At 30.1% G+C, this 25,132-nt stretch overlaps 1 protein-coding gene across 1 annotated transcript in view; it reads left to right on the forward strand.

Moving 5' to 3' along the window:
- The window catches only part of LOC145304038 (serine protease 3-like), a 153,410-nt gene that overhangs the window by 76,289 nt on the left and 51,989 nt on the right, over positions 1-25,132 (forward strand). The window contains exons 11-12 of the mRNA XM_080145798.1: positions 10,655-10,706; positions 12,463-12,484. Coding sequence (XP_080001924.1) covers positions 10,655-10,706; positions 12,463-12,484 — 74 coding nt within the window. The remainder of the gene's footprint in view (positions 1-10,654; positions 10,707-12,462; positions 12,485-25,132) is intronic.

A 25,132-nucleotide genomic window follows, 5' to 3' on the forward strand; every position in this document is an offset into this window, starting at 1 on the left:
TCCATTCTTATTTTACATCTCTAAACATTAATTAACCTGACTTGTAGTATTTTTTTGGATCTAGTAATTGATTTTTTAGTAAGTTTAGAATGTAGTTTGGTGTTTTTAGCTAAATATAAATTTTACCGGGCCAAGCGACCGCAGTTAGGCAGGCCAAGGGGCCGCCCCCTGGCCTGCCTAACATTGATTCTATTGATTCAAATAGAAGGGTTTGATCCATTGATTTATCCTTATATTAAATAAACCTGGAATATTTTTTGGTCTAATAATTGATTTTTAGTTAATATTTTGGTCCTATTTGCTAAATATTAAGATATTACATTTTTGTTAAAACAACTTTCTTTTAACCCACACAGTTGGTATGATCTCAGCCAATCACATATAAGGGTGTGTACTTATGTGTGTGTTACTTTATTTCATTTTTGTTTTTAAATTTTTATGCAATAGGTGGCGAATTTTTTTGTAAAATACTATTTGAGTATGTCTATTTTACCTTTTTAAAAGCGAAGCTTTTCTATAATTAGGGTCGGTCCGTCCGTCCGCCCGTCCGTACGTCTGTCCGAGATAGATAGCTTTTATTCGTTAATTTAGGCATGTTAGAATTGATTTCAAACTTTGCATGATGATTCCTGTAGTAGTTAGGTACGATTTAGAAAGCGTAGCAACTCTATAATCATTACCAGAATGTCCGTATGTCCATTTTAAACATGTTGATTTTTCTAATTTTTTAACAGCAAATTTTTATGTGATCTAATTATCCGTTTGATCTGATTTTTGGTATATTGATTCCTGGGACAACAAAGAACAATATTTTAAGCGAAGCAACTCTATAATCAAATCCTAAAAATGTAAGTATGTCCATAAACTCAATAAACATTATCCTGTATCAAGAAGTTTTTCAACAAATTTACTTACAATTTTGCTTCGACTCTTCAGTTTAGACACTATACAAGTGTTAATGTCCGTTTGTCCTACCGTTTCAGTGCTTCGCTTTTATGGATGTTGTCATCCTTGTTTTCATAATTTTACATAACAAAATTTTAAGATAATAAAATAAATTTGGATAAATGTAAAAAAAGTCATAAAAGAGAAAAAGAAAAAATAAACAAAGGCATTTTCAGGTTTTATTTAAAATATTTTCAAATCATGGCAAGTGCAAGGCATAGTTTCATTTATAGTGAAGCTTTGTAGCATTGTGCTGCCTAATACATATTCTCTCGCGCGAGGCTCCCCTTGAAAACCCCTCTAGACTCTTCTCTCCGCCTACTGATAGTTAAATTCCCCTTTTGACACTCATTTCCCCATCTCTCAAATCAGACCCCACCTTCCAATTCTGGCTCCATGTTCTAATTTAGACCCCATCCTCCATTTTTGTCCCCTGTTCAATAATTTATCCCTTCTCTGACATTATTTTGTTTCTCTTGGAAAGGTACAAAATATGAATATGGGGATCAAATTACATGATGGGGACAAAATCATATGATGGGGTATAAAATTTCATGATGCCGGGGAGAGGGGGGGGGGTTATTTTGATAGATGGCGGGGGGGGGAGTTAATTTTTTCAGATGGGGTAGAATCTCACTCCTCAACTGGGAACTTGCCCTGGATTTCAAAGCCTTTCTTTGAAAACTCTTAAATTGAATTAATTGCCCATTGTCCCCTCTCTTACTCCCTGAAGAGAATATGTATGTATTTTTGATACACCGTCAGCCCAGCATAAGCACACACCCGCATCAATCGACCTATTCTATGGCTAAATACCTACCCAATGGCAGGGAGGGGTCAACAAAAGTCACACACACACACACACTGAAGCAAACTTATGGCAGGGGTCAACCAAAAGCAAGCTTACAGCAGGGGCAAATGAACGCCAAGCGTTTGGCTGGCCTGCCTGCCTGGTTCTTGGCACTGCACACTGTTAAAAATATTTTATTTATTTAGTATCAAATGATACTCTGGAGAGTATTGGACTCGTAAGTACGCTACAACTATATAATTAATATATAGTAACAGGATGTCTGTGTGTCTGTGTGTACCGAAGGATCTTGCTAACCGCTAACCGATTGGGTTCTCCTTAACAGGGTAGATTCTCATATGTCCCGGGAAGGTTTATAACTATTTTGGGGGAGGGTACCACCACCCTCCCTAGAGAAATTAAATTTTTTAAAAATTTACCAATTTTAGAAAGAGAGTTCAATGAAAAATAAACATCAAACATAAATTTTTCATAACTTTTTCTTTTAAAATCTAAAATAAGAAATTGAATTATCAAATTCGACTCTCTCCTAAGGCCTCTAGGGGCGTAGCCGCTAGTACTATATAACACAATTATTATTACTATACAGAACCCATACATTTTTTTAGTATCGATTGATATGCTCTAGGGTACTGGAAAATACGCTACAGAAATGTTTATTAAAATAGTACTATTTGATACACTCTAGGGTACTGGAAAATACGCTGTAGAAATGTTTATTAATTTAGTACTATTTGAAACGCTGTAGAGTATCAGACAATACACAAGAGAATAGTTTATTAAAATAGTAACTGTTCATACCTTCTAGGGTACGAATCTGTACTGTAAAGAATAATTGAAACAGACACCATGCGTGCACACCTCTCATGGAAGTGTTTCAATGCTTGGTCGTTTTAGACAAAGATAAAATGTTAGTATTTATGCTCAGATTTATAGTTTTGATTTTTAGAATTATGGCTGACCATAGTTTTTATTTTTAAGGATCATGTTTAGCCCTAAACATCTTTAAAGTCATTTTTTTTACTAAATTTACATTTAAATTAATGTTTTATGGCTCTGCTTGGTATGTTTGTTGATATAATAAAATGTATATGTACATATAATACTCATATATTATAAACTAATCTTTCATTCAAAGTAAAACAGTTTCATACTCTACAAAGTATCAAAAATTATGATAGAGGGTATCAAAAATTGCGAAGGAGAGTATTAAAAACTTACTTCTACCGTATTGAATATTATTCCAAAGAGCGTATTGGATAATACTATACGGACAAATACATTATTTAGTACTACATGTTACTCCATAGAACACTAAGTAATACTCAATACAGTATTGGAATCTTCCTTGTATCGTAATAAGGTTTTTTTTCCTAGAACGTACGGATTGATACTATACATTAATGTGAAGAATATATAGTATTATCTGATGCTAAAAAAAAAATTATTTTTAACAGTGCATGTGTGTGTGTGGGTTGTTGGTAGAAAAATTCTAAATTGTGCTGTAAGTTTTATAACAGGTTTATCCCTTTTTGGACTAAAAATGGGGAACGCTCTTGCTTTCATGAGAAATCTTAAAAATAGTTTCAATATGTGGGCTCGTATTAACCCCTTAGCTGATGATAACGTGAACAGTCTTAAATAATTTAATTTAAAAATGTTTTTTTTTTATTTTCATTTGGGGTTTATGGTTTTTAGTGTTGTTTTTACGATTGTAATAACTTTTTTTGTATTCATGTGATATTAATATATTTTTATACAGAGACTACCAACTACTTTAACTAGCTATGTTTGAAATTTCATCCATCTACGATGAAAGGCTAACGAGTTAATGACACTCAAAGACAACCAACATTTTTTATTTAATAATATAAAAAAATCTTTTTTAAACATAGTACCTACGGACAAAGATTGCATAATTAAAGGATTTTAAACGTAAAAATCAAGAATGAAGAATAATAGAACGGCACATTTGCAAAAACAGTGAGTATAGGCTTTATCTTTAGTCTAAGAGGATAGGTTATTAGGGATAAAATCATTCTCATATAATAAATTTTCCCAAGTTTTAATATTTTTTGGATAAGCCTCCGAGTTCAGGAGCTGCAGGTCTCCAGGTTGTATCTGGACAGGTAAAAAAATTTAATTTTTGTTGAAGAGTTAGAGGTCAACTTATAAAAGAAAATATGCATCTTTTATCTTTAAATATGTAAATATCATTCAAAAATATGCATATTTTGTTTTATAAGTTGACCTCTAACTCTTTAAATAAAATTTGTTTTTTATTTTTGCCTGTCTGGAGACCACCTGGAGGCCTGCAGCCCCTGAACCTGGAAGACTGCAGCTCCTGAACCTGGAGGCCTAAACAAAAAAGCTTAAAACTTGGGAAAATTCATCATATAAGAATGATTTTATCCCTAATAACCTATCCTCTCAGTCCAAATATAAAGCCTATACTTACTGTTTACACAAATGTGTCAAAACTTCTCCCCCTCTTGATCCGAAATTTAAATGTAAAACCTACGGACAAAGATTACATAATTAAACAATTAAAAGAACGGCAAATCTCATTTGTCTAAGGAATCTACACAAGAAATTTCAGACTCCTATCTTTATTTTACGAGGTTTTGCATGCACGAAAAGTTAACATTAATTTTGTTAAAGGAAAAAAAATTTATCCTAAATTTAAACCTAGTAAATGAAAACTAGCATAAATTCTGCCATGTGGTTCTGCCTCCAAACCCCTTACCCCCTTAGCAATAAATGAGGTCCATATTAGCACCCTAACTATACAACAAGTTCTACCTTGTGAATATATTCATTGAATTAGGGATCTTTTTTTTCCATTATGGCTTTGCAACCGATAAATATCCGCTATTATATTATATTACAGACAATTTTCTTTCAATTAATAAACCTATAATAAATACGGCAAATGATATTAACAGGACTAACTGGGACCCAAACTTTTATAACCATTAGTAAACAATGGACTGTAAATTAAATTTGTTACCCAAAGTTTTATAACCATTTGTAAACATTAGACTGTAAATTACGCTTGGTACCCAAAGTTGTATAACCTTTAAGAAACATTTGACCGTAAATTACATACATTTGGTACCCAAAGTTTTATAAACCTTTATGGCTATATCCACTAGATTAGAATTGGTTCTCAGCCATACTGAAATGCATCATATTACAGACAATTTTACACAAAAATTGTTAGAAATTTAATGGCTATAGAAAATCGTTTTCACATTGTTTTTACATTGAATTTAACGATACTTTTTAACAATTATTATTAGTAATTTAATGGCTATAGAATAACAATTTTTTAAATCATTTTTTACATATTTTTTATGTTAAAAACCATCAAATTTAACAATACTTTTTAACAAATATTATTAGTAATTTATTTGCTATAGAATAACTTGTTTTTTGATAGTTTTTTATGCTGTTTTTACATGAAATCTGTCCAATTTAACAATACTTTTTAACAAATATTGTTAGTAATTTAATGGCTATACAATAACGGTTATTTTAATTGTTTTTTACGTTGTTTTTGCGTTACAAGCCTTCCAATTATCGATACTTTTAATTAAATATTGTTATTAATTTAATGCCTATAGAATAACATTTTTTACTCCGTTAAGTTAAAAATGATACTTTTTAACTCATGTTTTTTTATTTTCATTGCAACTTTTTCGGTTGTCAATAAGCAAATTTGATAACAACAGTATAAAAAGCAGAAGATTATCTCTTATTTTACAAGTATGAATTTATTAACTCCATCTGTGTCAAGAGAAATGACTACAAATCTAAAAGTTTGTTTAGCACATAATTGTGTAAATAAATTTTTTTGGGTACTATAGCAAATTTAAAAGTAGAAGTTTTAGAGTTCTTTTTTATATCAAATTTAGCAAAAAAAAATTTATAATTCTAAATAACTAAGCAATTCCTAATATATATCAAATTTTTAACACTTGCTTCATGATCACTTTAACATAATCCTTGCCTTTAACCAATGTATAGTTACTTAGAAATTGATAAAATAAGAAATATTTTTTTAATATCAAATACAATAACAAAGCTAAAAACAGTTTTATTTAATAGTAACCAAGTAACTTCAGTTGGCTCATCTATTGCCCACTTTTGATTACAAAGAAGGTGTATTAACTTTTTTGCTTTTTATTTAAGATAGCTAGCCCGTGCTTTTAGTAAGTAGTAGATGTAAAATTTTTCATAGAATTCAGATATGTAATCAGTTTTTTTGTAGACCTCTGATTTTTAAAGTAATTTAAGTTTTTAAAAAAAATAATTAAGTCGGTTTTAAGGTACTAAACGCAACAAAATAAAAGAAGAAAATGGCCAGTATGAACAAAAAATAGTAAGATCTTTAATTCGACACCTTACTTTTAAAATTCTGTTGAGTAATTATTGAAAAAATCTATTTTTTTAACCTCGGTTTAATAAAAACTTTAAACCTAAATATTTTCTCAAACAGACATAAAAAATATGGGTTCATATATACCTTTAGAATCAGAAAAATATTACGAATGTATTCTAAGCAAAATTGAAAAAGTTTTATAAAACTATAATAAAAAAAATAAGTTTATTTTAAGAATCATAATTTTTGGCTTTAAAGGGTTGACTTGAACAAAACCTGAACAAAACCTAAACAAATGTACATACACTGTAACAGATATTTTTTAAACACAAGAAACAATAATGCATTTTTAACTGTATTGTTTTGAAGTTTATAAACAGACTGAAGCATACTTGTTCATAATTTTTCATTCTTTACATGTTATGTAAGTATCACTATTTTTATTGTAGTATCTATTGTATATATTGTTTGAACATTATCCTTTTTTTTTGTTAATTCTATTGGTTAAGTTTTGAGGTGAAGCTTCTTGATTCGTCAATTTTAGAGATTTTTGATTGGCTAGTTTAATAGTTACAATTAAGTGTTGGCTGTAAAAATATAATATTTTAGGCCATTTTTATTTTTTTAAATTTTTACTTTTTTTCAATTTTGCTTAGAATGAATTCGTAATATTTTTCTGATTCTAAAGGTATATATGAACCCATGTTTTTATGTCTGTTTGAGAAAATATTAAGGTTTAAAGTTTTTATTAAACCGAGGTTAAAAAAATAGATTTTTTTCAATAATTACTCAACAGAATTTTAAAAGTAAGGTGTCAAATTAAAGATCTTACTATTTTTGTTCATACTGGCAATTTTCTTCTTTTATTTTGTTGCGTTTTAGTACCTTAATTCCGACTTAATTATTTTTTAAAAAAAATTAAATTACTTCAAAAATAAGAGGTCTACAAAAAAACCGATTGCATATCTGAATTCTATGAAAAAATATACATCTACTACTTACTAAAAGCACCGGCTAGCTATCTTAAATAAAAAGCAAAAAAGTTAATACACCTTCTTTAAAAATAATAAAGGTTATTTTCCAACACAATAAAAAAGGATATTATCATTTGAAATAACCTATGAGATTCAACCCTTTGTAGACAGTGAGGTACTTTGTTGTCAACAACATGAATTTAAAATAGATCTTTATTTCTTAATTACTATGTTATTAAAACATAAATTGGCAATTTTATGTCATAAAATTAATCATTGACACATAGACGTCCAAGGGGGGGGGGGTAATGGGGCGATTACCCCCCCCCCATTTAAAATTTACCCCTACCTTGGGGGTGCCGTAGGCACCCCCAACCATTTAGGAGGGGGTAAATACCCCCCCCAAAATAAAAAAATCTGTAATAAAAAAAATTTTTGTGCGCTTCGCGCGCATTTTTAATACTATATATATAATAAAATTTCAATTACCCCCCCCAAAATTTTTACCCCAGGGGTAAATTTTGGGGGGGGGGGGGTAAACTAAATTTACCCCTGCCAACAGATTTCAGGGGGGGTAATTACCCCCCTCAAGCAAATTTTACCCCCGGGGGGGGGGTAAAATAAATTTGCGGCACGCTTCGCATGGCATTTTACCCCCCCCAAAAACGAATTACCCCACCCCTAACAAATTTACCCCTGCCAACAGATTTCAGGGGGGGTAATTACCCCCCTCAAGCAAATTTTACCCCCGGGGGGGGGGTAAAATAAATTTGCGGCACGCTTCGCATGGCATTTTACCCCCCCCAAAAACGAATTACCCCACCCCTAACAAATTTTACCCCCCCCCAAAATAAAAAGCTTGGACGCCCCTGAATTGACAGTTAGTAAATTGTTTTAACTATATATGACAAGTTAAATATCCCTAGAAACACTATGATTAACAAAACGTTCAGATTTTCCTTGTTTTTCTATTTTTTCCTCCCAAAATGCCACAAAATAAAGGCATAAATAATCGATATTTTTGCTAATAGAACGTTTTTGGTTGATCAGTATAGTAAAAGGTCCTTAGAAATATTAAGATTTGATAAGCAGAGGAGAAAAAGTTTTACATTCACAATATCTTTAATTCTTTATTATTTGGTTTAAAATACCGTCATAAAAAATACTCAATGTAGCCTTATAATCCACACAATTCATTAAGAAAGGGTTCAAATGTACCTAAAGAGTTTTCTGGTTTAAAAGCCCCTGCACAGTGCGTATGAAGGTGCTTTGACTTTTGTGTCAGAACCTAAATTGTGACATAGTGCATTTCATTACCCTAGGTTAGGTAACTTTATTTCACTTTCAATAAAATCTAAAATGCAGCCGTTTTTGAGAAAATTAGATTTGAAAATTTCAAGTTCAATTTATTTAAAATTTTGAACAACTTTGCTTTTATAAAGTCTGTCATAAAACCTCTCTATATATGATTTATCAAAGGCTGAATTTCTGTGACCTTAACAAAGCAACTGATAAAAATGGCCATGAATCAACTAACAGGAGTTATTATTATTATTTGATTCTTTATTTGTCTTAATTATATACATAAAAAGTTAACATCTGGATTATAACAATATTAAATAACTTCAGGAGTGGTTTTATGAAGAACTTTATAAAAGCAAAGTTGTTCAAAATTTTAAATAAATAATCTTTGCTTTTCTTGTCATGATTATGCGGTAACTTCTAGTGGGTGAAATTTGAACTTGAAATTTTTAAATCTAATTTTCTCAAAAACGGCTGTATTTTAGATTTTATTGAAAGTGAAATAAAGTTACCTAACCTAGGGATTGAAATGCACTATATCCTAATTAAGGTTCTGACAAAAAAGTCAAAGCACCTTAGTGTCCTGGTTCACTAATGCTAATTGTATATGCTTTCATAAAACTTTATTCTAGTAACAATAAAATATACTTCATGCAGGGGTCATAGAAAAAGTGGCATCATAACAAAAGAGTGCACACTTGTGCATTCAAAATGGCTACACAAACAACATTACAGGTTGTCTTTGCTTTACTTGTCTTACTTTGTATAAGGAATGAGAAATAATGACTTGAAAGGACCAACATAAAGCTCATGGTCTTATCCCTTTAGGTCCCTGGTAATTTCTCCTTTGAGGGCTTCGCCCAGGTGTTGTCCCCAACCTCCTTTTTTCTTTGGTTTATTAACAAAATGTAAATGGGCTTTTTCTCTTTTTTATCGAGAGTTTGGGGTGTCCCTTTCCTCAAAAAAATACCATAAACCAGGACCATTAGCTACATTCCCTGAAGAGTAGGGGTCAATTGATTTAGCAGTTACTGAGATCATAGGATTTGCATTTCTAAAATCAAGGCCTAAAAGTGTATGTTTGTCATTAGATAATATCCTGCATTTAAACAATATTACATTATAATCATATTAGCAGCTTCGTCCCTAGTATCTAGGGGCTTCTCCCCAAGACGTCCAATCCCCTCCTATTATTGTTGTTATGTTTGTTATTATCAGCGTAGTATATATTACCTATTTTTGCGACAATCTTAACATCACAGAAACTGTAGGGTTTCAAGAGATAAAAATATATCTTTATTTAAGTTTTTAAGGGTAGGAGATATATAAATACAGGTTGTGTCAAGGTAGTTTTACCAGAGTTTAGGATCAACAGGAAGTTGGGGGGCACCAATTATAAATATACCATAAGTCTTAAAATATAAAGATATAAGAAGATATATCATAGAGTAGGATACATTAACATCACAATGAACACACTCCAAGGTATGTATACTACAGGTGGGTTGTAGTAGGGAACCTAGTAAAAGTGTCTGACTCTGATTATGACGTAAAAAAAGAGGCCTCTCATTGGCTAATTTTTTTTACGTCATAAGCAGAGTCAGACACTTTTACTACGTTCTGTAATAGGACTTTAATTCAGCAGAAACAATTCTTATTATAAAGTAACAGGATGTCTATTTGTCTGTGTGTTTGTATGTTTGTACCAAAGGTTCTTGCTAACTGCTGAACCGATCGGGTTCTCCTTAACAGGTTAGCTTCTCATAGGTCCTGTGAGGTTTATAACTATTATGGGGGAGGGTACCACCACCCTGCCATGTGAAATCACAAAAAAATCAACAACAAAAATTTTCGCGTAGAGACTTGAACGCAACATAGAAATTATTCCTCAAGTTATATATTTGAAATAAATAACAAACATTTTAAGTGCCACTAAAGGCCTGTAGGGGGCGTAGCCGCAAATGCTACAGTTTAGAGATAAAAAATAATAATGCAATAGAATTATTCGCCTTTTTAATAAAAATCAGGCTATTCTAGCAATAAAGAACAAAATACATTCAGACAAAAACTCTTACAGAGTAACTTCAATACTAATTAATCAATAGCTAATTTTAATTTTGAATTTATATGGGTGTTATATTTCTTAGCTTTAGAAATGAAAATTTTGAAATAAACAAGAAATTTACTTTTTTAAATAGGCAAAAATAAATAAATCATTTTATCAGTTTATTATTATAGAATGGAGTTATACCTGCGTGTCTTCTTCCACGAAAAAAAAATGATTATTATGGTATTTTTTTATATTTATGACAGAAAAACTTTAATTTTAAGCTAAAAAGATAATTAGATCATCATGATTGAAGCAATACTTATTACTTTGTGCTTTTTATTTAAAGGGTTACGAAGAGTAGAAGAAAATAGCCTAAAACCATCCTAAGTCTTAATTCTAAAAATATAGCCTAAGACCAGCCTGCAACCTATGAGCAGTTTCCTCAAAAAGTTTCTTTAAACTTAAGACATAAAAACTTAGATATTACATTTTTACAACAAGTGTTGCATGAAAAATTTAAGACCTTTTTTATATTTAATTATTTGTATTATAATACAGAAATCGAGTTTGAATCAAATAAAATAAAAAAATCACCCTTAAACTGTTTTTAACCTATTTTGAAAGGTATATCAAAAATATACTCTGACACCTGTAGAATCGAACTGCAGAGCTAAAAATGAGAATAAGAGCCCACATCGATTTTTATTAGGATTTCAAAGTTTAGTTTTTATTGTGGATTAAGTAAATTTTACTGAATCGTGAACTGTCTTTCTTTTTGGGTAAAATTCTTGCATACAAAGCATTTTTCTTCATAATATGATAAAAAGATAATGTTAGTAAAAAAATAGCTCTTTTGATTTTATATTTATAATTATTCATTAAAAGTGAAAGATGTAGGATATATCTTTGAATTAACATAAAAACTATGAGGATTCAGCATTAACCAATGACAAAGCTAGAAATCTTTAAATTTTAAATATAGTGTTTTCACAAAGTGACTTATTTCCAATACAATAGAATAACTTTTATTGAATCAAAATGAAAAGAATGAAAACTATACACATTAAAGATACATACTTTTTAATAATATTTTAAAAAATAAGTTTGAATAATCTTATTTTATATCATATTTGTAAATGTGATAAAGATAAATTTGTTGTATTGCATAAACATTTATTATTATTTTACAAATTTAGTCCTCTACAGCCGACTTTTATGTGTTTTTAATGTATAATAGACATGAAACATTTTTATATTAATTCATTGATATATTGTAAAGAATTAATTTTAAATTAGTTTTGATAGATAAAATCAAAAGACCTAACTATACTGTATACTAGCATACAATATTTATGAAGCAAGACACTCTAAAAGCTAAGTATTTTACTTACAAAGGAAAGAAACATCACGATTCAGTAAAATTTATTTAATCCATAGTAAAAAATAAACTTTAAAATCCTAATAAAATCAATGTGGGCAATTGTTCTCATTTTTTGGATTTGCACTATGATTCTACTGGTGTCAGAGTATATTTTTGATATACCTTTCAAAAATAGGTTAAAAACAGTTTAAAGGAAGCATGTAATATATATACACCGATCAAACTGTTGAAAAAATGTTTTTTCAGAATTTTTGCCATTTAAAAACTTTATTAAATTGGTTTGTCTCAACTTTTGCATTTCTCATATATCTAACACAATAGTATCACAATTGGAGTGGGAGCAAAAATTGTGATGATTTTGATCAAACAAGACCTAGAAATGCCTTGTCAAAGTATTAGAATTATATCAGTATGGCAAGTAGTTGTCTGAACTACGATTTGTTGGACATTTTATTTTCAGTCTGTGTAAGACAGATTCACACTTGTCAAGAATAAGAAAAATAAACTTTAATCATGATGTTCTAAGAATTTTCTTTTCTTAGATTTTTTGACTTAATAGTTTTTAATAATTTTCTTTGGAAGTCCATATAAATGTTTAATTTTGATATTTTTTAGGAGTTGGTTTGGAAAAAGTTAAGTAAGAAATGCTCGGAATGTTAAAAAAAAACTTAGGGCGATGAAAAAACATTCTAAATTTCAATATTCATATTACATTTACAGTCTGTCTAAAAACAAGGATGTTAACATCCACAACACAATAGTAATGAATAGATAGGAATACAGACAAGGAGTATTTGTTAGAAAAGGATAGATTTATTGGAGAAAAAATAATGAAATAAATTACATTCTAAATATTAATAGGTATAAAATTGGATTTATTATTATTTGGATATTATGTCAGGGGAGAAATTTTCATCAATTTAGGTTGCTATTATGGTCCCGAGGTATTGATCAGAATGTTCATCCAATAGCAGAAATAGCAATGGGAAGGGATGATAACAAGCTGCTACAGCATATAAGGGAAAAAAGGAATTTAAAGGGTTCCATTTACTAATTAGAATATACAGATTTTAGATTATTACTGAAAGGAAGCTTGCAGAAAATACACCGCCATAACATATTACAGTCTGCCACAAACTCAAAATTTGAAAATTTAACAAAAAAGGGGAGTGGGGACAAAACACCTAATTTAAAAATGCCTAACTAAAAATGCCTAACTAAAAACACCTAAGTTTAAAAATACCTAATGTTAAAAACACCTACGAAACACCTAATTTAAAAACACCTAATTTATAAATGCCTAATTTAAAAACGCCTAACTAAAAATGCCTAACTAAAAATACCTTATTTTAAACTAACTAAACGCCTAATTTAGAAATGCCTAATTCTAAAATTTTAAATATTTTCACTAAAATACCTAAAATTTTGATAACATTAATCCAATTGTCTGATTGTTATTGCTGAAGGATCTTGCTAGTCGATTAACCAATATGGTTCATCTTTACAATGAAGCTTCCCATGTGTCTTGGGATGGTTTATATAAGGTTGGGAAGGTTTTGGGGAGGTTACCAACACCTTCCAATGAGAAATCGCTCTTTGAAAAAATCCCCCCCCCTCCGTTTTTTAATATTTCTTCAATCTTTCTTTATCAAACTAGAATGGGGGATGATCAACTATTACCCCCTAAGAAAAAAAAAGTGACGCTACAGCTACTTAGGTTAGGGAAGAAACCAATAAAGATTTAAATTCATTTGTTTCCTTGTCCTTCAACCTTTAAAATTCTGGAGGGGGGGGGGGGTCATAAACCCTCACCCCCCCCCCCCAAAGACTTAATTGAATTCCCCTCTGCACAGTTTTAAGATATACTTAAAATTAGGTTTTTTTAAATTAGGTATTTCAAAATTAGTTATTTTTAAACTTTTGTTTATAGTTAGGTGTCAATAAAATTAGGCATTTTTAAAATTAGGTGTTTTGTCAAATAGGCATTTTTTAAAATTAGGTATTTTTAAATTAGACATTTTTAAATTAGGTATTTATAAATTAGGTGTTTTGTGACATTAGACATTCATAAAATTAGGCATTTTTAAATTAGGTATTTTTAAATTAGGTGTTTTGTCCCCACTCCCAAAAAAGGTATATGTAAACCCCGAACAAACATATGATGCGAATCTGAATTTTCAAAATAGCAGCTTTATTATTCATTTAGGATGATTTTACAATAAATATGAAATGTAGATGCCTCCTTTGGTTACAAAATTCCACTGTTATTTTTTTATTAATCAGCACCAATAAAGCACAAGATCTCAAAAACAGCATTTGGGGGAAATACTGGTGAACAAACATAATATGCAAATCCAAAACAAAGCAATAAAAAAAAGGTTTTTGGGCACTTTTCTCTTCTTTTAAAGATTGATTCTGATAACTTAATAATTTTTTAAAGGGATTTATGCATTAATTATTATGAAATATAGTGTAAAGTAGAAATTCATGATTTTTCTAAATAAGATATGTTTGAAAAAAATAAATTTGATCCCTATCACTTTAGAGGACAGCTGCTGACCCCCAGTCTTATGGATGAACCTAAATACATGATAAAGATAAAAATTACCCTAAAAAGTATACAAAAATGTTTTTTTTATGTGTTAAAAAAATTCATTTTAAAATCTTGATTTTGAGTATAATGTCCTTTCAGATGCTCCTGTTGGTGGTGATGGTGAGCCAAATGTTATCAAAGTGCATGTCCATGATGACAACTTGTCTATTAACCTATGTACCGTGTTTTGTAGTCATAGCAGCCTCCAATGGAGCCTTCAGACAAGAAATATAACCATCTTCTATAAACTACAGTATTCACCTTATGAATTGAAGTAAATAAAATTGCAATTCTTTTCTTTTTTAATAATGCTGGGCTGGAGGCTGCTATGACTACATCAATTGGATCATAGTTTAATATATAAGTTGTCATCATGGACATGCAATTTGATAACATTAGGCTCACCATCACCACCAATAGGAGCATCTGAAAGGTCATCATCCTCAAAATCAAGGTTTCAAATAGATTTTTTCAACACACCAAAAAACATTTTTGTAAAACTATCTGGGTAATTTTTATCTTTAACATGTATTTAGACTCATCCATAAGACTGGGGGTCAGCAGCTGTCCTCTAAAGTGATAGGGATCAAATTTATTTTTCTCAAACATCTCTTATTTAGAAAAATCATGAATTTCTACTTTACACTATATTTCATAATAATTAATGCATAAATCCCTTAAAAAATTATTAATTTATCAGAATCAATCTTTAAAAGAAGAGAAAAGTGCCCAAAAACCTTTTTTTTTATTGCTTTGTTTTGGATTTGCATATTATGTTTGTTCACCAGTATTTCCCCCAAATGCTGTTTTTGAGAGCTTGTGCTTTATTGGTGCTGATTAATAAAAAAATAACAGTGGAATTTTGTAACCAAAGGAGGCATCTAGATTCATATTTATTGTAAAATCATCCTAAATGAATAATAAAGCTGCTATTTTGAAAATTCAGATTCGCATAATATGTTTGTTCAGGGTTTATCTTAAACTAATATTTTAGGGAGTTTAAAATCTTCAAAAATTTCAATAATAGATATAAATATATTGTAATCATATATTGGGCTAAAGTTAGGATGCCAGTAACTGATAATACTTTTACAACAAAAATACCCTTTTACACAGTCAAAATCCTTTAAATCCATCTTATATATGTATTAGTTTCCTTTTTTTGCCGCCAGGATTTTAAGTTTAAACACAGAAATTAAACTAAATCTATTTAAGATCTTTACTAATTATTTTTAAAAAGAAATCAGTTACTGGTATTCTCACTTATTGACCAAATTGAGCTGGTGTATTTTAATATTAAAATTTCTGAGGGCTGGAAAATTTGAAGATTTTCAACTCACTAAAATGTCTTTTTAAGACCCATTTAACTTTTTTTGTTATCAAGCTGGAGTTTTCAAATTTTGGGTATTAGGTCTACTTGTGGCTGTCTTTCTGCAGTTAGAGCCGTGTATTTCCTGCAGGCTTCCTTTAAACTGTTTTTAACCTATTTTTGAATGGGGGGTCAAAAATATACTAGGACACGTATAGAATCAGTTTGCATAGCCCAAATTTGAATTAAGTCCCCAATAAACTTTTTTTGAGGGATTTAAAAATTAATTTTTAGTGTTGCTCTAATCATTTTGACCGAAGCAAAAGCTCTTTTTTTACTTCGGGTAATATTGTGGCTTACAGAACATTTTTATATAATTCACTTTATATTGATACAATAAAAAAAACATTAATCTGTTCATTGGAAATAATTTTTTTTTCCAAAACAATTAATTTCATTAAAAAATCTAACATTTACAATAAAACAAATAATTCTGAAATCTAACCAATAAGAAGTCTTGTTTTATATAATTCTTTACAATTCAAAAAAAGAGTGTTTTCACAAAGTGACGTATTTCCAATGTAGTTAAATATTTTTTATTTAATTAAAATGAAAAGAATGAAAACCATACACATAAAAGATACATACTTTTTAAAATTATCTTAAAAGATAAGTTTGAATAATCTTATTTTATTACACATTTGTATATGTGACAAAAATAAATTTGTTGTATTGCTTAAACATTTGTTGTCATTTAACCCTTTACAGCCATTTTTTATGTTTTTAAAATAAGTGAGAGAACACAAACATGTAAATGTTAATTCATTGATATATTATAAAGAATTAACTTTTTAGTGAATTTTTATAGTAAAATCAGGCCTAATTTTACTCTATACCAGAATACAATATTTATGAAGCAAAACACTCTAAAAGCTACGAATTTTACCGAAATAAAAATAAGACCTTTTGCTTCGGTCAAAATGATCACGGCAACAGTAAAAATTAACATTTAAATCCCCCCAAAAAAGTTTATTGGGGACTTAATTCAAATTTAGGCTCTGCAGTCTCTTTCTACTGGTGTCATAGTATATTTTTTATATACGTTTTAAAAATAGGTTAAAAACAGTTTAAAAGGAATAAATATTCCTTTCAAAAATTTAATTTTTACAGGCCTAATATCTCCTGTTAAAAATGCATTCACTCTGTTTCAAGTATTTTTGAAACGGGAATCAAAACTATACTCTGACACCTGTAGAATCATACTAAAGAGTTATTAATTAGAATAATAAAACACATTGATTTTTATTAAGATTTTAAATTTAAATTTCTTTATTAATTGGTTCCATTTGATCAAATATTTTTGTGTCTTTTCTTTTTGGGTAAAATTCTCATCTTTAATAGTGCATTGCTTCATAAACATTGTACTCCAATATATGATAAAATTAGGTCCTTATTAAATCAGGACAAAAAATTATTTTAATTACATATATAAATATAATATAAAATAAAATTATTAAGGCATATTTTTTAAATATTTTTATAAAGTGTATAACTTTAATGTACATAGTTTTTATTCTTTTCATTTTAATTAAATTAGATTATTTAGTTATATTGTAAATAAGTCACTTCGTGAAAACACTCTAGCTTTGTTATTGGTTAATACTGAATAATTCTATATTTATACTGTTTTGGCAAATCCGAAATCGAGATCTTTTTATAACTGGCTACAGAACACACATCCTAATACTAACCAACGGACAACCCAGTAGTTTCCAAATTCTTTATTTAAAGATGAAAACTGTTAAACTGAAATGCTATAAAAATACATTAGATAAAGCAATACAAACAAATGCAATAATCGAAATAGGTTAAATGTGATAAAATCATAAACAGCTTCAACAAATACAAAAAGGATATTCAAGTGTAATACAAATTATTAATACATTACATAGGTACGTTTAATCTAGTAGAGTTGTAGAACTTGGCGATGTCAGCACAAGCTCTGACACGGTAGCTGCAAAACCTGATCACATTTTGGAACAAAGTGTACTTAGGCTCTGGCCCATCCATCAATATATAATTCAGTGACGTTCCTTTGCAAGCCAATGTAGCATTGGCACAGATCCTTAGCAGATTACTTCTACTGTCTTCTTTATAAGCTGATACCAGGCTACTAAAATATTTAGTTCCTGGATAATTCCTTTCCTCTTCTGTGGCAATTTTAAAAGCATCGCGGGCAGATGCCTCTTTAAGCATATCCACAAACATCTGGAACTCACCATTCTTCAATTTCTTCTTGCAATCTTGCTCACAATTTTACGAGCCTGTTCACTGTTATCAGGCAGCGTATACGGACTTTTCTAAAAGGGATAACTAGCAATCCAACGTTTAGCCTTTAGATGCAAGGAAAGGTGGCGTTCCATTGCTTCTTGCTTCTTTTGATTGTGGACAGATTTACCAGCCGCCAGAGCAGCGCAGTTTTGATATCCTTTGCAGCCAGCGCACAATGGAGGGGGCCGGATCCCCAGCAACTTGGAGCTTAAAAAATCCCTGAACCCTGCCTTCCATGCTGGATACCACACACAGCCACTGCCAAACATAGTCCGGTACAATCTACTTTCTCCAACTAAGGCGTCGACAACAGGAAAATATACTGGGTTTGATATGCCCCAGAAAAAGCTCCACGGGTCCAGAAACAAAATCAAAATCTTTAGGGTCATGACCGAAAATCTTGGCAACATCTTGAGGGTTGATTCTTTCCATGCCCTCTGCACAACCGATACTTGGAACTACTGTTCAATACCATGACAATAACTTTATAGGAACCTGCATTAAGGCTCCTATAAAGTCAAATAAGGGGAGAATGCCTTCGTTTACTTCAGGTAAAAAGTTGGACGGTTGCTGGGGAATTAGCTGCTCTTACGGCGCAACAGAACAAGCTATCAGAACAGAGGTTTTGAGATCTGAAAGCATTGTCAGTTTTACCCCCAGCTTGTCAACACTCAACTCAATTTCCTCTAAGAGTGTAAAAGAAGACCAATCAATTACACTTGACAACAAACAATATTGGTCCATTTGCATCCTGATGGCATGGTGCTTCCCACCACGACAACCGCTACATTCCAACCACTTCAGGATGGCTTGGTAAACCTGCATAGTGGCATTAAACACAATGTTGATCTTAGAGCAATCGTTTTTAAACTTTCTCTAACTTCCGTCACTTATGATGTGCAAGTTTGACACTTTAATTTCACTTGTTATGTCTTCCAGGTGAAACTTTGATAGATCATTCACCAAAATGTTTGGAGTGGCGTCAAGCTTACCATGCTTCATGAGAACTAATTTAGCTTCGTGGAGCACTTCACTGAAATCGGTAATCAATGAACATCCTTTGTCACAAAGTTCAATAAGTTTAATACGGTCTCGTTTTGACATTATGTTCTCATTCACTGTGTTAGTTCAGGTTTGCTGAAGTCTTTATTCGGCTTTACACAAGCCAGAGTCCAGTTTGCATTGATTCGACATATTCAAAATCGAGATCTTTTTGTAACTGGCTACAGAACACACATCCTAATACCGTCCGACAGTAGTTTCTGAATTCTTTATTTAAAGATGAAAACTGTTGAACTGAAATAATATAAAAAATTTATTAGTAAAGCAATACAAACAAATACAATAACTGAAATAGGTTAAATGTTATAAAATCATAAACAGCTTCGACAAATACAAAAAGGATATTCAAGTGTAATACAAATTATTAATACGTTACATAGGTACGTTTGGTCTTTTTTATCAACAAAACAAAGGAAAGAGATTTGCTTTTTTCTTTTAAATTAAAACATTTTGAAATTAAGGCCTTATTCACATCATGCATGACATGAATCATTACCTGGTTGCTATCCCTGCAAGCAGGACAGTTTCTAGAATAGATTCTTTATGCAAATGCCGTTTCAACAACAATTGACATACATCTTATGTCTCGCACATTCTATAAACAACAGAAAAACACGCACTAATCAGAGCCAAAGCGCATCTCACTAGGAATGCCACACTCAAGGAAATGTCGTTGTCGTTGTATTGGTGTAAGGATTAATGACTAAAGGACTTTTCAGGATAGTGCACAACACAAAAGACACAAAAGCAGCTTCCTTGTTGAGACACATACGTTAATTCATAGATTTCATGAATTTTTATAAATACAATCAAAAGAGTTATCATTATGTTTTAATCATGAAGAAAAATGCTCTACAAACTAAAACTTAAATCAAAATTTAAAATTCTTATAAAAATTTATATGGGTTATTATTTTTATTTTTAACTCTGCAGTAAGATGTTAGATGTTAGTATTAATATTACACTTCTAATAATATTCTTTCTCGTATTCATTCGAATCCGTTGGATAGGAACCGGTTCTCATCTATACGAAAAAACTATGTCTATCATCGTATTATATCCAGCTTTTACGAATATAGAAATGTACTATCATAAGATTAAAACTAGTTTTTTTAGCCCGTGCCTTCGGCAACTCGGGGCTAAAAAAACTAGTTTTAATCTTATAATTGTACATTCTATATCCGCGGAAAGCGGTTTATAATACGATGAAAGAAATAACTATTCCAATTGAAGTATATTAGATGCTATAATTTGTTAAATAAAATATGTTTTTTTATGGTTTAATTTTCTCATTTATCTACGGTATAGAATTCTCACTGCCTGTTTTTCAAGAGGTTTGTTCCAACGGAAAAAAGAAACATATAACCTTTAATTTAGATTTTTTAAAATGAAATAAAACAGATAAAATTTGTTAATTCAACATAAATAATTTGGTTACATAAACTTTTATTTTAAATCTTTTCTTTCAAAAATACTTCAAAAATAGTTTAATTTTGCCTAGCATGTTTCTAAGAAAAGATTACAGTAAGAAACTTATATCAATGTAGTACACCGCCAGAAAACGACCAGCGGTAATCCTACAAATAACAAGACTGTGAGATGTTGATTTCAGAACTATATCTTTATTACTGAATGTACATGTTTAAAAACAGAGTTTATATACACACTATTATACAGGCAAGTTATTAAAGGGACTGTAAACGAGAAAATTTCTCATCAGATCATCAAACCTTAACACCATCTCATTCATATAATCTAAAAGATAGGGCAAAACTGTCTCTCGTTTCCTTAAAAAACAGCTTTTTCCACCAATTTTTATTATGTTCAAGATTGGTGAAAAAATTTCCAAACTATATAAATGTGCAATTGTCTTCTATAGCTAAAACTAAACTTTTTGAAATATTTCTCTATTTTTCCTAACGGTTAAGCTGACTTTTTACATAATCCTTGCTTTAAACAAATGTATAGTTACTTAGAAATTGATAAAATAAGCAATATTATTTTTATTAAAAACCATATACAATAACAAAGCTAGAAACAGGTTTTTTTATTAGTATCCAAGTAACTTTAGTTGGACCATCTCTCGCCCACCTTTTAATTACAAATTTGTAAATAATAAAGGTGCAATAGTTCTTTATAAACAGTCTGATAAAATTGTAAACTAATTCTCCTAAGAGGACTGGTCGCCGGAAGGGAAAAGCAGTTTTTTGAAACAGGCTCTCTGAGATTATTACAGATTCTGATATATACATATATAGACTAATAAAAAATGCAAAAAACAAAATCAAAAGCTTTCCTTCTTGAGAGAAAATGCGGGAAAAAGATTTTAGCTATTTTTAACCTAAAATTCACATTGGTCAGCCTGTAAAAAAAATATACATACATTTTAAACATGTCATTGCTCAGCACCTAGAAGTGGTAGAAAAATGCTATACATACTATTGGAAAGCTCATAACTTCTAGTTTTTATATTGGTATATTTCGTTTTTGTACTATTATTAGTTTTTTGAGCTATCCTCTGAAGTATACACAAGTTTTAAAAATGCAGTTTTTTCTTGAATTTTAAGTTTGATACTTGTTACACAGATCTTTTTCAAATTATATTACTTGGCACCTAGGAGTTATATTTATCATTAGTTATATAATTATTTTATATAGATAAAATTGTATATTTTGGGTACTTTCAATTTTAGCTTAATTAAAAATTGTCTTTGAAATGTGGGATCATGGAAAGAAAACAAAGTCATTCCTTAATTAGGACAGAAGTCACCTTCCTAGGAAGGACATAAATAGCTTCCCTTATGTGAGAATTTGAAGGGCATAACTTGTCTCCCTTAACAAAAATTTTAGAAGATGAAGGACATAAGTAGCATTCCTTCACCACACAAAACCTAGCTTTTTGGTCCTTCACATAGCAAAATCTTGCATAAAATAGTTTATCTGTCCTTCACATAGCAAATTCTTGCAAAACATAGCAAATTCTTGCAAAACTTAGCAAATTCTTGCAAAATATAGCATTTATGTCCTTCACATAGCAAATTCTTGCAAAACATAGCAAATTCTTGCAAAACATAGCAAATTCTTGCAAAACATAGCAAATTCTTGCAAAACATAGCAAATTCTTGCAAAACTTAGCAAATTCTTGAAAAACATAGCATTTCTGTCCTTCACATAGCTAATTCTTGCAAAACATACCAAATTCTTGCAAAACATAGCAAATTCTTGCAAAACATAGCATTTCTGTCCTTTACATAGCAAATTCTTGCAAAACATACCAAATTCTTGCAAAACATAGCATTTCTGTCCTTCACATAGCAAATTCTTGCAAAACATGCCAAATTCTTGCAAAACATAGCAAATTCTTGGAAAACTTAGCTTTTCTGTCCTTCACATAGCTAATTCTTGCAAAACATAGCAAATTCTTACAAAACATAGCAAATTCTTGCAAAACATAGCAAATTCTGGCAAAACATAGCAAATTCTTGCAAAACATAGCAAATTCTTGCAAAAAATAGCAAATTCTTGGAAAACTTATCTTTTCTGTCCTACACATAGCTAATTCTTGCAAAACATAGCAAATTCTTGGAAAACTTAGCTTTTCTGTCCTTCACATAGCTAATTCTTGCAAAACATAGCAAATTCTTACAAAACATAGCAAATTCTTGCAAAACATAGCTAATTCTGGCAAAACATTTAAAATTTAGAAATGTAGATTCTCTACAAAAATGTAGTCTCTTGATTTTTTTACTAGGCTCATTACATATTTTTTTTGTATTTTTTAAATATATTTTTTTTGCCACCTATGAATTTCATAACAGTAAAGAAGGGCAGGAAGTAATGTACTGTTTGAACTTCTATCTAACAGGAGATGAGAACTAACCTAACAATAGTAAATAAGGTTTAAAGAGTACATTTTTATATTATCTTATTCAGTGTTTATTTAAAATAACCAATAAAACTAAATCTTTATTCCACAATTTCATGTAACTGGAACACTTATGGAGAAAATTAATTTTAATCCATTGTCCTATCATTGAATTAAAGAATTTATATAATATATTTAAGAAGATTAATTCTATTTCATGTGACTACCAATTGGTAGGTCTTATGGAGTAGTTTAATTTTAATTTATTTTTTGGATATAGTCCCTTAACTGGCAACACTCCTGAAGAGGTGATTCTTCATTTTTTTTCACAGTAGTTTTTTTTGTTATTTCTAGCCCCTGCGGTGCCATTTTCCTAACCCTGTGGGGTAATCACCTAACCTAACCTAAAATAACCCAATAAAAGCCATTTTAAAAATACGACGAATCGCCCCTTAAGAGGCGTTGCCACAAAAGGGAGTGTTCCCCATTTTTTATTATTGAATTTTGATTTGAATTTTTTTGATGTTAAAATTTTTTTCCTCTGTTTTAATTAAACGTTCCCCCCTCTTCCTCCATTACATAAATTGCGCCGATTATGAAACAATGTCAATATTGTCTGCTAAAAAGATCCAGTGGATTAGAACCAGTTCTTAGCAATACTGAAAAATTATATAAAGCATTATATTATAACCAATTCTATAACTCTAGTTTTAATCTTATATTTGGATGTACATCATTTTTTTTGCCATTCTCTTAGTTCCTTTAGATCCCTGGTATTATTTAATTTAAAAAGCCGCGCCGTATATATATATATACTGTATAATAAGAGATATAAGTTTTCCGGAATTTTAATGTAGAGAGTAGATTTGAAATCTGCATCAAATTTTAAGGATTTCTTATAAAATTCGTTTTTTGTAAAATTCTTTATCTAAAAGCAGAAATACATTTTAAGTTAATTAATTTTGACCAATAGGATAGGTGGATTTTAAACTACCTGCGCTCTAATTGGTTGAATGATGTACGACATCCAATCAGAGCGCAGATTTTTTAAATCCACCAATCACGGATGCCAAAATTAATTAACTTAATTTGTATTTCCGCTTTTAGATAAATAATTATACAAAAAACGAATTTTATTAAAAATCCTTAAAATTTGATGCAGATTTCAAATCTACTCCCTACATTACAATTCCAGAAAACTTATATCTCTTACTGTATAAACTTATTTAGACAATTTGCCTTTTTACTTGCAACACATTTTTAAAAGCAAAGCTTTTCTCGTATTCATTCGAATCCAGTGGATAGGAACCGGTTCTCATCCATACGAAAAAACTATGTCTGGCATCGTATTATATCCAGCTTTCTACAAATATAAAAATGTACAATCATAAGGTTGAAACCAGATTTTTTAGCTGGTGCCTTCGGCACCTCTGGGCTAAAAAAACTGGATTTAATCTTATGATTGTACATTCTATATCCGCAGAAAGCTGTTTATAATACAATGCGAGAAATAACTATTCTTTAATTAGGGTCGTCCGTCCGTCCAGAATGGAAAGTTTTTTCCGTTAATTTAGGCATGTTAGAATTGTCCTATCGATTTCCAACTTTGTATGTTGATTACTTTAGTAGTTAGGTACAATTTAGAAAGCGTAACAACCCTATAATCATTACTAGAATGTCCATTTCAAACATGATGATTTTTAACTTTTTAACTAAGATGACAACATCCATAAAAGCTAATCTCTGAAACGTCGTAAGGAAAATCGTAAGGAGATATTTACTATATTATAGCAAAAATCGAATTTACGATTTTATAGGGATTAATTCAAATTTGTAGTAAAAATCATGACTATCGTATGTATCTCGCATTTTATGTTTGTCAACACACACATACAAACAGACACACAACCAACATTTTCAAAATCATTGTGTGAGAAATATAGTTTATAAATTGGCCACTAGGTATTCACATTACTTTGTATAGACAATTATAATCTTTCTGTTTTCAAACAAAATAAATTAAAAACTGGTCTAACATAATATCAAAATGTGTTTATGGTCTTTTATTGAAAAAAATTTTTTTTAATCATTTTCATTTTAAACCACAGCAAGTGTACAAAAATAT

This window comes from Acartia tonsa, chromosome 13 (assembly GCF_053477335.1).
Source record: "Acartia tonsa isolate MP-2025a chromosome 13, ASM5347733v1, whole genome shotgun sequence".
In the NCBI taxonomy this organism is placed as follows: Eukaryota; Metazoa; Arthropoda; class Copepoda; order Calanoida; family Acartiidae; genus Acartia; species Acartia tonsa.